General features: G+C 49.1%; 1 protein-coding gene across 3 annotated transcripts in view; it reads left to right on the top strand.

The window, feature by feature from the left end:
* PKHD1 (PKHD1 ciliary IPT domain containing fibrocystin/polyductin) overlaps positions 1-13379 on the top strand; it is a 1008258-nt gene that overhangs the window by 195387 nt on the left and 799492 nt on the right. For all 3 annotated transcript variants that reach the window (XM_073674041.1, XM_073674039.1, XM_073674040.1), the window contains one exon: positions 2017-2245. In XM_073674041.1, coding sequence (XP_073530142.1) covers positions 2017-2245 — 229 coding nt within the window. The remainder of the gene's footprint in view (positions 1-2016; positions 2246-13379) is intronic.

The raw sequence follows: 13379 nt of genomic DNA, 5'->3' as shown, positions 1-13379 counted from the left end.
ATGGGCTCCGATCGACAGTAACATCATTACCGCCAGTCAGAGAGCTGCGGTTCTCACACTGTCAGATGACAGCATGTGAGCCAGCAGCTCTGTCAGGTGTTGGCTGATGAGAGTGCTACTGATAGCAGCGAGAACAGGCAACACTGTTCAGAGTATTCATCAGCCAGTGCCTGTGCTATAAAGACATTTTTTTAAAAAAGATAACCTGGTGTCTCTTTTATTTTTGATAACCAGCACAGGCAAAGCCAACAGCTGTGGGCTGTCAGCTTTATCATGGCTGGTTATCAATGCAATGAATAAGAACATCAATCAGAAATGCCTCTGAGGTTATTAATATTTGTGGATTTTAATGGACTTTAAATGAAGAAGATTTTTTATTGTTTGCTGGATTTACACGTTTTCTTCATGGTGAAACCTTAGTACAAGATCATCTGAGCAATAGGGATCCATTTATTCATGGGTGACCTGAGTTTCTGTGGACCTTGACAGGTCTCACACTACTTTCTCTGCATTTATTAGATGCTCCAATTCTGCCACTTTGCCGGTTCTTCCCACTTGCCATGGTGCGGTGGCAAGTGGGGTAATAGGGTTGGGGTTGATGTCAGCTTTGCAATGGCAGCAGACATCAAGCCCGCATTACTAATCCCATAGTTAGATTGTAAAAAAATAAAACACTTAGAATAAAGTCCTTTAATTGAAATAATGAGACTGACTTCTTTATTTGAAATAAAAAGAAAAAAGAAAAGTTATACTCACCTTTTCGCCTAATCCATTGAAGCTCATGTCCCCTGTAAAAGACATTAAATAAAAAAAACACTCTTTTACCCATTTATTATTTTCCAAATAAAAAAACACAGTATTCCTCACCTGCCTATCGATAATCCATATGTCCCACAAAGAGCCCAACTCAGCTACATCTGGATGCATTGTTGAGTGCCCCTTCAATATATAATAATAATTTATCGGGGTTGTAATTACCCCTGTTTCTCCTTGAAGGCTATACTACGGTTGAAATGATAATAAAAAATATCATAAAATATCATAAACATTTAATAAAAAAAATGTTTGCTCGTTGGACTTACTTTCATTGAGAATAACCCTTTATAAGGAATCCGTCACCAGGTTTTTGAGTTGTAATCTGACAGCAGCATGATGTAGGGGCAGAGACTCTGATTCCAGAGATGTATCACTTAGTCTACTGGGTGCAGTAGTTGTGATAGAGTCACAGTTTTCTCTACTGCAGATCTAGCAGAGCTCTGAATGCTATGCTCTGTAAAACCCCGCCCACACTACTGATTGGCAGGCACAGAAACCTATTAATCAGTGCTGGGGGCGGGATTGGACCAGGAGGCACGCGAGACACCTAGTCCTGTAGTGATAATCCCCAGCTGACAAAACACTGATTCTCTTGAAACAACAAAACACAGCTCAGTAAGTGACATCGCTGGAATCAGGGTCTCTTCCCCTACATCATGCTGCTCTCAGATTTCATAGCAAAAACCTGCTGACTGATTCCTTTTTAGGGAGCCCTCTCCCTTAAGTTGGAGACAAACGGGTGGAGCATACCAGATTTTTTTTTTTCTGTCGTATTTCTAGACTCTAAATCTACAGGATTTTCTGCCGCTCCGGCCACACAGGTGCCTTTCATCTGAACACTTCCATTTTTGTCTGACTGATGACAGTGTGGGTATAGTTTTGATGAAGGCGGGGTTCAATGTTTCTTTCTAACACAGCACCGGGGAAGGGCTCCTGCTGCATCCAGTCGCCTTACAGAAAGAGTCAGCTGTGGCAAAAAAGAATTGCTGAAATTCTAATACACATAGAAGAATTCATTATATTTTTGTTTATTGGAAAAAACATTTTTTTTTTCAGCATTTTTTTTGCATATTTTTATATTTTTCATGTTCATGGTTTAGCATTTCTATTGAAAAGTCTTGCAGGGCATCGGCAGCATCTGCAGCACAGATTCCCTGTGAATATTTCATTAATCTGAATTATTAACTTTCACCTTGGCAGGTTCCTGGACCTTCCTGTGTGACTGGATGTTCGAGACCGGGGCACAGTGCCATGAGAAGCGCAGCACGTTCATTCACTGTGATGTCACCGTGCGAGTGGGAGCCCTGCTGGTGACAAGCTCTTTGGCTTACCTCCATGTTTGTCATTGCAACGGGGAGTACGATGCCCGTCCTGTGCCAGCTGACAATGGCACCACTCATGTAACTCATATCACTGGGCTATTTATCAGGTATGCCAAAGGACAAGAAATAGTGAACATTTTACTCCTCTCCTTCCCATCTCCCAACCATTGTGGGGTAAGAGATTGGATGTTAGCCGGGACGCATCGTGATTTTAGTTTCCAATTATTGCAAAAAGAAGTGTCTAAAGGAGCAAAAACTTTAAAACTTGCCATCCAATCTGGAGCTGTGTGTAATCATGTGAATTTAGATAATATTCCTTCCACCCGAAAATTACTGTAAAAGTTAATAATGGAAACCTACTAATTTTTAGGGACTTTCTCTGCCCCCCCTTTTTTTTTTTTTACTATATTTTAATATATTTTTGGAACTAACAAAGAATATGTATTTTAAAAGAAAAATTTGTGTTTTTTTATATCATGATCTTTATTAAAAAAAAAAAAAATTGTAATCTTGCAATTTTCACACTGGCCACTTGGGCTTTTTTAGACTCATACTTCCTGTCCTGACAGAAAGTGCTTTCAGCAAGCTCACTATCATCAGAGGCAGGATTACAATGACTGATAACTCGTCTATAAACAGCTGATAACACAGGATCCACCAGTCACAATATGTCGTATCACAGCTGATCCTGCTCCCCCTCTTTTCACAATGACCTTTCACTCACTCATTAGACAAAAGATAGGGTCGGGGTCTGACCATTGTGACTAATGTACATGTGGAGTTCCTGAAACAACAGGAAGTTAGAGTATGAAAAATCCCCAGTGGCCGATGTGAGAATTGCAAGATTTTTTTTGTTTGTTTGTTTTTGGTTTTTTTTTCCCAGGTGATTTGTAGTTTTGTATTAGGAAAAAAATAGAAGATTAAAAAAAAATTAACATTTTAAAAACTAAACACAGATGACATTTCCACTCACTGATCTTCAGAAAGAAGTGAATGGTACTAGATGTAAGAGTGTGGAAGTGATCTCTCATTACCCTCTTACTAATCAAGTGGCCTTGGTGTCGGGCTGGATTGCCTCCATCAGGAATGCATATGTTTATTTTTGCTCTGCCATGTTGGTGATGCCTTTGGTTGGCCGTGTTGCCGCTTTTGCTTCATGTAGTGAAGTTGTTGAATTGATTGATGGCACTTATGTAGTGTGGATGCGCTTCTTTTGGCTGGGATCTTGATGTGTAGAGATGGCTCCTGGCCTAGATTTAATCAGTGAATCTGAGAATACAGGTGGGTGTTGTTGTGGTGCCCAAAAGGCGGAAAGATGTGGATTTTTGTAATGCCAGCATCCCTGCATGGTTCCTCTCCCTCCTCCCAGCAGGGATGCCGACAAGCTCACCGTTGTCTATATTTATACTGCAACATTCCAAGTAAAGCGCCCCCCGCTGGAAGAAGTCAAATAAACAACACACTTGATTTCATGTTGGGGTACCCAATGTAGTACTCCATCTTGACTATGAAGGAGGTTTCAAACCCAGCGCTCCTCCTTACACAGGCACAACTATGGGTTGATATAACTGTGCTCGTTCAAGGTTTTGTCGATGTCATTGTACATGTCAATACAAACAAGACTGATCATTGAAGAGGACAGTCCTCCTTTCCAGACTCCTTTGCCATCTTGCTCCGATGTCTAATTTCACCTGCAGCACAGAATGGATCAATTTGTGCCATTCTTCTAGTTTAATGAGACCATGTGGACAACGCCATGAGGAGACCTTCACCAGGTAACATCAAACCGGTCCTTCTCTCAAGACACATTTTTCATCCCAATGCCAGGCCATAATTGCTTATACTACTGTGAGCAGCCTGCGTGGCTTAAACATGCTAACATGGCTGCAGCATCTCCGGACTTGTCTCCCATCGAGCACATCTGGGACGTCATTGGTCGGTGATCACACAGGAGCTGCCAGCAGCAGATCTTGATGATTTGCCCAAGTGCATTCAGCGGAAGAACCTTTCTCAGATGACCATTAATAACCTCACTGATAGCAGCCGAGGCAGTCAATGCGGGGAGAGAGAAAGTCACGAGAAAAACTAAGTACACCCTCTTTGAATTCTATTGTTTTATGTATCTAGACATAATATCAATAAATCTGTTCCTGCAGAAGGTGTTCAAATTAGATAAATACAACTTCAGATGGACATCACATGATAAATTACACAGTTACAGTATATATTTACCAAAAGCTACACCAAAATGCAGAGGCAATCTGTGAAAAATTAAGTACACCCCATGATCGTAGAACCACCTTTAACAGCAATGGTTTTCTGGATAATTTTATCTTTCGCCTTGTTCTGCAGGAATTTTGACCCAGTCTTCTCCACTGACAACTCAATGACTGCAAGGTGTCCAGGTCCCGTGGCTAGAAAACCAGCCGACATCCTCCCCCTACACCACCATGCAGGACAGTTGATATGAGGAGTTTGTTTTCTTGTCTGTCCTAAGGAAATTGTTTCAGAAATCTTGAGGTCTGTTCAGACACAGTTTTGCAATCTTTAGCTGTGCTACTGACTCGCCCCCTGGGCCGTGGGGCACTCGGATCCGGGCAATAGGGGAACGATGGGGGTAGTAGTGGCTGCCCGGCTCCGTGGCTCAGGGTGGTCAGGCCCGTGGTAGTCCGTTATGTGCTATTGATTATGTCCGACTACGCCACCCGTGGATTTGCGGTCATTAGGAACAGCCGCTGCAGGGCAGACCGCTGGGGCTGATGATATATGCAGCTGGGATGGTGTGACTCCCCACGGGAAGAGTGCGGCCCCAGGGCAGTGTGGTGGATGGTGGGAGTGATGGTAGTGAGAGTCCCGGTGCCGGTAGTGCTGGAGGAGCAAGGAGCACACAGACAACAAGTTGCAGTCCAGGGTCTTTACTAAAACAGGTAAACTGAGCCATAAACAGTCCCGGCTAGGAGGGGACCTGGATGTCTGAGAGCAACGGGGAAATTGGCCCTGGTCAGGGTGAGGGTGTAGGCCTACCGTGCTTTCTGCACTCCTTCTGGCTATCTCCTCCTTATAGAGTAACAGCCCACGTTTCCGAGCTCTCCGTGTATTCTCGCCTGTATGGCCTGCGACGTGGCTTCCTTTCTGCTCCCAGCCTTGTACGGCTTTACTGGTCCCTTCGGTTGTGGCAGGGCCTCCAGGTTTCTTAGGCCAAGGAATATACAGTCCCTTGCGGACTGGTTCTCTGCTGGAGGATGTAGAATCCTCCCAGCCTCAGACACCAAAGTCTGGTAAAGTAAGTCTTTTATCTGCCAAGACAGGCTCTCTTCGCCTCTTGTCTCTGGCTTGTGGCTCTCCTCCTGCCACACTTCCTCTTAGGTGCAATACAACTGTCTGTCCCTGCTCTGCTCTGGGACAAGTCTCAGTCCTGAGAGAGGCCTTCAAGTTCTCCCTAACCCTGCCCCCAGCACCAGCTTTTATAGGGGCAGCCTGCTCCCCCTACTGGCCTGAGACAGGAGGTACTGCATGCTAATGTTCCCCTGACTAGAGAACCTCCCCCTTGCTCTCAGACACAGCTTTATTACATTTTGTGGCATCCAGGCCAGGGTGACACATTCCCCCCTAGTGAAATTTAGTACTCCGGGACTAAACAATAAACAAAGACAATATGCATAACCATAAAACATTAATAGACAGACGATGCATAAATTGAGTTCTTAAGGTCACAGTGTGGCCTGTGACCGGGTGTCCATATCACCAATACAACGGGGAGCCTTAACCAGGTGGGGGTCTGTCCTACCCCAAGTCCTTCACAGTCTTAGTTCATTCCTTGGTTAGGCTCCGAACGCAGTCCATACAAGGTCCCAGTTATAAAAAGTCCATAACCTGTGAGTCCTTACGGTAACTGCAAGAAACTGATACACAGAATTACCAAACATGCATGTAACTTTGCAAACAATTCAACATTTGGCAACAGGGTCATTTACAATCTTAGCGCGCTCTATATTTTCCAGCGAGTGGGTATCTGCCCCTTTGTGCTCCTGGTTGACCTCCTTAACCCACTGTCTGGTGGTGGACTGACTTGGCTTTCCCCACTAGCGTTAGGGGTGCAGCTACCAGCTGGGTGTACAGGTAGGGCAGGCAGCTGTCTGCGGGTCCTTTGGCTTACCGCAGGCATGGCAGGCTCACTGTCAGCAGAGGGTTGACTCTCCTGGGCTGCTGATACAGGCTCTTCTGCCTCTGGAACCGCCTGCTCCTCTTCACCTACCGGCTCTGGTGCAGGTTGTTGCGCAGTTGGTTGCAGGAAATGCAGGACAGGTACCACTATGGCATCATTTATGCGAGTCCAGGACTGAGGGAACTCTCCAAGAATGGTGCTGATCATTTCTTCCTTGTCCTCTGCGGGTTCAAGGTCACTCTGATCCTCTTCTGCACTACGGAGTTGCTCGGGGCATCTTTTGAGGTGGTCTCTGGAGACGGTACTAGTGGTTTCTCCTCCGTCCTTGGTGATCACACACACCTTCGGGTTGTCGTGATCAGACTGCAGTACAGTGTAGGGTTCCCTTTCCCACTAGTCGTCCAACTTATGTAGCCTTCTCTTCTGCTTCAGGACCTGCTCACCAGGTTCTAGGGGACCAGCAGGGGCGTGTTGGTTGAAGAGTCTTTCTTGCCTTTCTCTCACCTGGGCCAAGCTCTTCTCCACATTCTCCTGTACCTTCTTGTACTGCAGTTGCCTTTCCGTATCCCAGTCCGCATCCGGGGAGGTGTCCTCAGGTGTTAGGACTCCCATCTCCAGGTCTACGGGCAGCTTACCTGGTCTGGCTCGCATCAGGTAAGCCGGGGTGCAGTTTGTAGCATTCACCGGGATATGATTGTATAAGTCTATCAGATCCGGCAGTTTTTATGGCCACAGGCTGCGTTCCTCCAGGGGCAACGTCTTTAGGAGATCAATGACTATATTGTTCATCTTCTCACACATCCCGTTGGTTTGGGGGTGGTAAGGCGTTGTACGAATCTACTTACAGCCATAGAGGTTGCAGAACTCCTGGAAGATTTCAGCCTCGAACGCTGGACCCTGGTCTGTCAGGACCTGTTCCGGATACCCGTGTGGACGGCCGAAATATTGCTGGAAGGCTCTGGCCGCTATTTGGGCTGTGAAGTCCTTTACCGGGACCACGACTAGAAAACGGGAATAGTGGTCCACGATTGTCAGGGCATAGATGTATCCAGACCGGCTTGGAGCCAATTTGACGTGGTCCAGAGCTACCAGCTCAAGAGGCTGCGTGGTGATGATGGGCCTTAAGGGTGTCTTCTGGCTGGTGCAGTCCTTCCTCCTCAGGTGACAAGGGCCACAGTCTCTGCACCACTTTTCTACAGCTCCTCTCATGCCGACCCAAAAGAACCTTCCTCTTAGCAGGAACTCCAGTTTCTTCCAACCGAAGTGTCCCGCTCTGTCATGGTAAGCCCCCAGGACCATGGCTGCATCCCGTCTTGGGACCACGACTTGCCAGGTCAGCTCGTGCGTCCGGTGGTTGACAATCCTTCTGCACAACTTGCCTTCGTAGAGGAACAGCTTGCTCTTCTCTTTCCATAGCTGCTTGGCTTCCTCTGGAGCATCCGGATCTATGCGGGCATCTTCCTGGGTCAGCAGATCTTTCACCAGGCGGATGGCAGGGTCACTATCTTGGGTCTCGGCCCAGCTGTGGTGAGGTAGGGGATTTATCATCACGGTTGTTAGATCCTCCTCCTTCACACGGTGGGAGTATTGAGCAGCTCCATACCGGTGAAACGCGGGGAGTTCTACCTCCTCCAGCTCTTCTGGGTCTTCGTCACCTTCAGGTAAGTGAGGCATCCTCGATAGGGCGTCAGCATTGGCATTGGTTTTGCCGGCCCGGTACTTGATCACGAAGTCATAGTTGGAGAGACGGGCCATCCACCGCTGTTCCAGCACACCCAGTCTCGCATTGTCCAGGTGTGTCAACGGGTTGTTGTCCGTGTACACGGTGAACTTTGCGGAGGCCAGGTAATGCTTGAAGCGTTCCGTCACGGCCCACACCACCGCCAAGAATTCTAGCTTGAAGGAGCTATAATTCTCCGGGTTCCTCTCAGTGGGCCTCAGCTTCCGGCTGGCGTACGCGATCACCCTTTCTCTGCCATGTTGGTTTTGGGACAGTACGGCTCCCAGTCCCACATTACTGGCGTCTGTGTGGAGAATAAAAGGTTGGCCATAGTCAGGGTAGGCCAGGATCTCATCCCCCGTGAGGGCCATCTTCAACTGGCGGAAGGACTCCTCTTCCGGTTTATCCCACTTGAAGGGTGGCTTTTGACTCCTGGACTTAGACTGTCCGATCAGGAGGTCCTGCATAGGAGCTGCCATCTTAGTGAACCCGGGGATGAACCTTCGGTAGTAGCCTACCAACCCGAGAAACTGTCTCACCTCTTTGATGTTTGAGGGGCTTGGCCAGCTCTTGATTGCCGTGACCTTGTCAGGGTCGGGGGCCACTCCTTCCGCGCTTACCACGTGCCCTAGGTACTGGACCTTTGGTTTCAACAGGTGACACTTCGATGGTTTCACCTTCAGGCCGTAGCCTGCCAGGGCTTCGAACACCTCGGCCAGGTGCTTTAGATGGTCCTCGTAGGTCTTTGAATATACGATCACGTTGTCCAGGTAAATGAGGACCGTCTCGAAGTTTCGGTGCCCTAGACAGCATTCCATCAGCCGCTGGAAGGTCCCTGGTGCATTGCAGAGCCCGAAAGGCATACAGTTGAACTCTCTCAGTCCCATCGGGGTGGTGAAGGCGGTCTTCTCCTTGTCAGCCTCTGCCACAGGAACCTGCCAGTACCCGCTAGTAAGGTCCAAAGTAGAAAAGAAGTTAGCTGATTTTAGTGCGGCTAAAGACTCCTCTATTCTAGGCAGCGGATATGCGTCTTTGTGGGTGATACGGTTGATTTGTCTATATGCGTCTTTGTGGGTGATACGGTTGATTTGTCTATAGTCGACGCACATTCTCATGGTGCCGTCTTTCTTTTTCACCAGAACCAAGGGGGCTGCCCAGGGGCTACAGCTGTCTCTAATGACCCCAGCTTCTTTCATCTCTCTTAGCATGCCCTTTGCATTCTGATAATGTGCAGGGGGTACAGGTCTGTGTCTTTCTTTTATCGGTGGGTGGCTCCCTGTGGGGATGTGGTGTTCTATCCCCTTTACTCGGCCGAAGTCTAGCGGGTGCTTACTAAAGACTCTCTCGTCCTCCTGTACCACCCGGTAGACTCCTTGTTTTTGGTGCAGGGGAGTGGAGTCAGCACCCACATGGAGTTTCTGGCACCAGTCCTCCTTTTGTTTCTGGGAGCCATTACCCTCCACCTGTGGAGATGGAGGCAAGGGTTCCACGGCCCTGATAACTTTGTGTTCGACGACAAACAGTTTGGCGAGTGTAGCGTACCTGGGTAAGTGTACTTCCCTCTCCCCAATGTTGAGGATGCGGATGGGCACCCTCCCATGACGGACATCAACCACCCCCCGTGCTGTCAAAATGGTGGGCCTGCTGTCTGAGTACACGGGTTCTACCATGGCTTGGTAGTCTCTACCTCTCAACCCGATTGCAGTCCGACACCAGATCATCATTTCACTTTTTCGAGGCATGGAAATGGGGAATGGGTCACTCAGTCTTACGCTACCGATCTCACCACCAGACAGTTCTACCTGCTGCCGTCTCATCAGGGCTTTTATCTCCTTGTTGAGGACTCTCTGTTGGCTGGAACTAGCATTCACCGCCACCTGTTGTAGAATTACAATTACCTCTGAAAGACAATTTTCAATTACATTAGTACCCACAGTTATTTTAGGGTGACTTTCACGACGGTCAATGTCCACGATAATCACTCCCTGTGCCGGTAGTTCAACTTTACCAATCTTAATGGTCATCTCCTTGAACCCCATCTGCAGCACGGGTAAGCCATTACTGGCGATGATGCTCAAGTTACTGTCTGGATACCGTGTGATATCAGCATCAGTCCAATACTGCTTAAAACGTACATAAGGGATAGTGGTTACTTGCGACCCAGTATCCAGCAAGGCGCTCATGGGGATACCGTCCAGCACCACGGGTAAAACCGGGCGCCCCCCAACGTACTTATTACGCCAATTGTAAGGGCCTGGTGATCTTATGCCTGGGGGTTGGCCCTCTGCCCCAGGTTGGACCCGTTAAAAATTACAGTACCTGGAAATGTGTCCGGGCTGGTTGCATCGACGGCAAATGGGCTGTCCATCCTCTGCGTAGCGGTCTGTGGGCCTCCCTCGGAATGACGGGATCCTCCTCTGTCCACGCCATGGGACATCCTCCGGACTTGAAGCCAGCTCGATGGGTCTCGCCGGGTCCACTTGCAACGCCTGGACGATCCTGGTCAACGCCGCGACGCTCCTGGTCAGGTTTTCGACGGGACTTGGTTCAGGGCCTGTGCATCAGCCCCCACGGGGTCCATAGAGGAGGGCGCCGCCTCCTGGTGGTAGGTGAGAGCAGGGCGCAGGGGGTTTATAGCGCCACTGGTTGCAGATTCACGGAGCACCCTTATGGCCCTGTCCTTAAATTGGGCAAAGGTCAGGTCGGGGTTCTGAAAGAACACGAGGCGCAGTTGGGCCCTGTGGGCGCTAGACAGCAGACCTTCTATGAATTGTTCTGCTAGCAGCTTATCCGTTTCCTTCACACTACCAGGGTCAGTTTGTTGAATAGCCCTCAAGGCTTCCTGCAGATTTAGGGCATAGTCTCTGATGCTGTCCTGTGCCCGCTGCTTACATCCATAGAACCTCATTTTAATCTTAGCGGAGGTACGTGTGTCAAAGGTACCCCGCAGCCGGGCCAGAATACCCTTCACAGTCCTTTTCTCCTCAGTGGGCCATGATTTTACCTCCCTTTGGGCTGCGCCAGTTAACTGCCCTGTTAGTATGCTGACCTTCTGTTCCTCTGTCAGGGGGTAAACCTGGAACAAACTGTACAGCCTTTCCTTAAAGTCAGTTAGGGCATGGGGCTCCCCTGAGTACTTGGGCAGCCAGGCCGCTCCAGGGATGTAGGGCAGGGAAAAGAGCATCACCGCTGCTGCAGCTGCGTTGGTGGTAGTGGGTGCCTCTGTGTCCGACATCTTCCTCCCCCCTAGTTAAGCGTGGCCTACCTTCCGACGATCCTCTTCTGTAGGCCGCGGCTCCGCTGCTGCTGCTCTGGACGAGGACCTTGCGTCGCGTCCTGATGACGTCAGCGTCGCTCTCTCTCCCTTCCAGGACCTTGCGCAGCGTCGGTGCGTGGGGCGGAGCTTCGGGTCTCGCGCGCTTTCGGCGTCCACGCCCCTCTTCTTCCCGCGCGGCGTCCTGAAGATGGCGTCCGACGGCGGGAAAACGACTTCGGATGGCGGGAAAACAGCTGAAGATGGCGGGAACCGACTGAAGATGGCGGGAAACGGCTCCGGATGGCGGGAACCTTCACCACGGCAGGTATGACAGTCTTTTGAAGGCACGCAGTACCCGGTGGTTGCGGGCACGAAATCCTGCCGACTACGCCAAAGCTGACTCGCTCCCTGGGCCGTGGGGCACTCGGATCCAGGCAATAGGGGAACGATGGGGGTAGTAGTGGCTGCCCGGCTCCGTGGCTCAGGGTGGTCAGGCCAGTGGTAGTCCGTTATGTGCTATTGATTATGTCCGACTACGCCACCCGTGGATTTGAGGTCATTAGGAACCGCCGCTGCAGGGCAGACCGCTGGGGCTGATGATATATGCAGCTGGGATGGTTTGACTCCCCACGGGAAGAGTGCGGCCCCAGGGCAGTGTGGTGGATGGTGGGAGTGATGGTAGTGAGAGTCCCGGTGCCGGTAGTGCTGGAGGAGCAAGGAGCACGCAGACAACAAGTTGCAGTCCAGGGTCTTTACTAAAACAGGTAAACTGAGCCATAAACAGTACCGGCTAGGAGGGGACCTGGATGTCTGAGAGCAACGGGGAAATTGGCCCTGGTCAGGGTGAGGGTGTAGGCCTACCGTGCTTTCTGCGCTCCTTCTGGCTATCTCCTCCTTATAGAGTAACAGCCCACGTTTCCGAGCTCTCCGTGTATTCTCGCCTGTATGGCCTGCGACGTGGGTTCCTTTCTGCTCCCAGCCTTGTACGGCTTTACTGGTCCCTTCGGTTGTGGCAGGGCCTCCAGGTTTCTTAGGCCAAGGAATATACAGTCCCTTGCGGACTGGTTCTCTGCTGGAGGATGTAGAATCCTCCCAGCCTCAGACACCAAAGTCTGGTAAAGTAAGTCTTTTATCTGCCAAGACAGGCTCTCTTCGCCTCTTGTCTCTGGCTTGTGGCTCTCCTCCTGCCACACTTTCTCTTAGGTGCAATACAACTGTCTGTCCCTGCTCTGCTCTGGGCAAGTCTCAGTCCTGAGACAGGCCTTCAAGTTCTCTCTAACCCTGCCCCCAGCACCAGCTTTTATAGGGGCAGCCTGCTCCCCCTACTGGCCTGAGATAGGAGGTACTGCATGCTAATGTTCCCCTGACTAGAGAACCTCCCCCTTGCTCTCAGACACAGCTTTATTACATTTTGTGGCATCCAGGCCAGGGTGACACACTACCATGCTCTTTGTAGAAAGAAGAAGCTTCCTCCTGTGATGCTTTCAAACAAGCCATAGATGTTCAGTCTTTTTCTAGCTGTACTGTCATGAACCTGAACATTTAACATGCTAACTGAGGCCTTTAGGGTCTGAGCTGTAGCTCTTGGGTGTTTTTTGCAATTTTTCTGACTATTGTACTGTCTGACTTTGGAGGTGCATTTGCTTGGACGTCCACTCCCGGGAAGATTGTCAACTCTTTGAAAGGTTTTACACTTCTAAATAATCTTTCTCACTATAGAATGATGGACTCCAAATTGTTTGGGAATAGCCTGTTAATCCATCTCAGATTGATGGGCAGCAACAATTGCTTCTCTGAGATCATTGCTGATAACATAACACCAAGGAGGAATGTTAAAAAAATGCCTGAATGCTCCAGACCAGCAAACTGCTAAAACTTCTGCTTTTATAGAGGCGGTGACACTTGCTGATGAACAATTAATCCAGGGCATTTGATTAGCAGAACTCGGCAGTTACTTATTACTTGTTACTTTTTTTTATTATGACTTGATACATAAAACCATAGAGAAAGAGAACGCTTATCTATAAAGTCAAAAGATGCCTTGCACTTTTGTAATTTTTGCTGCATGTCTAAGCCAAGCAAATGTGGAGTTACCAAACG

The sequence above is a fragment of the Phyllobates terribilis genome, unplaced genomic scaffold, assembly GCF_046119375.1.
Source record: "Phyllobates terribilis strain yellow unplaced genomic scaffold, ASM4611937v1 Scaffold_3__8_contigs__length_932513732, whole genome shotgun sequence".
In the NCBI taxonomy this organism is placed as follows: domain Eukaryota; kingdom Metazoa; phylum Chordata; class Amphibia; order Anura; family Dendrobatidae; genus Phyllobates; species Phyllobates terribilis.
The sequence above is the reverse complement of the archived record's forward strand: the minus strand, read 5'-3'. Positions and strand labels throughout refer to the sequence as shown.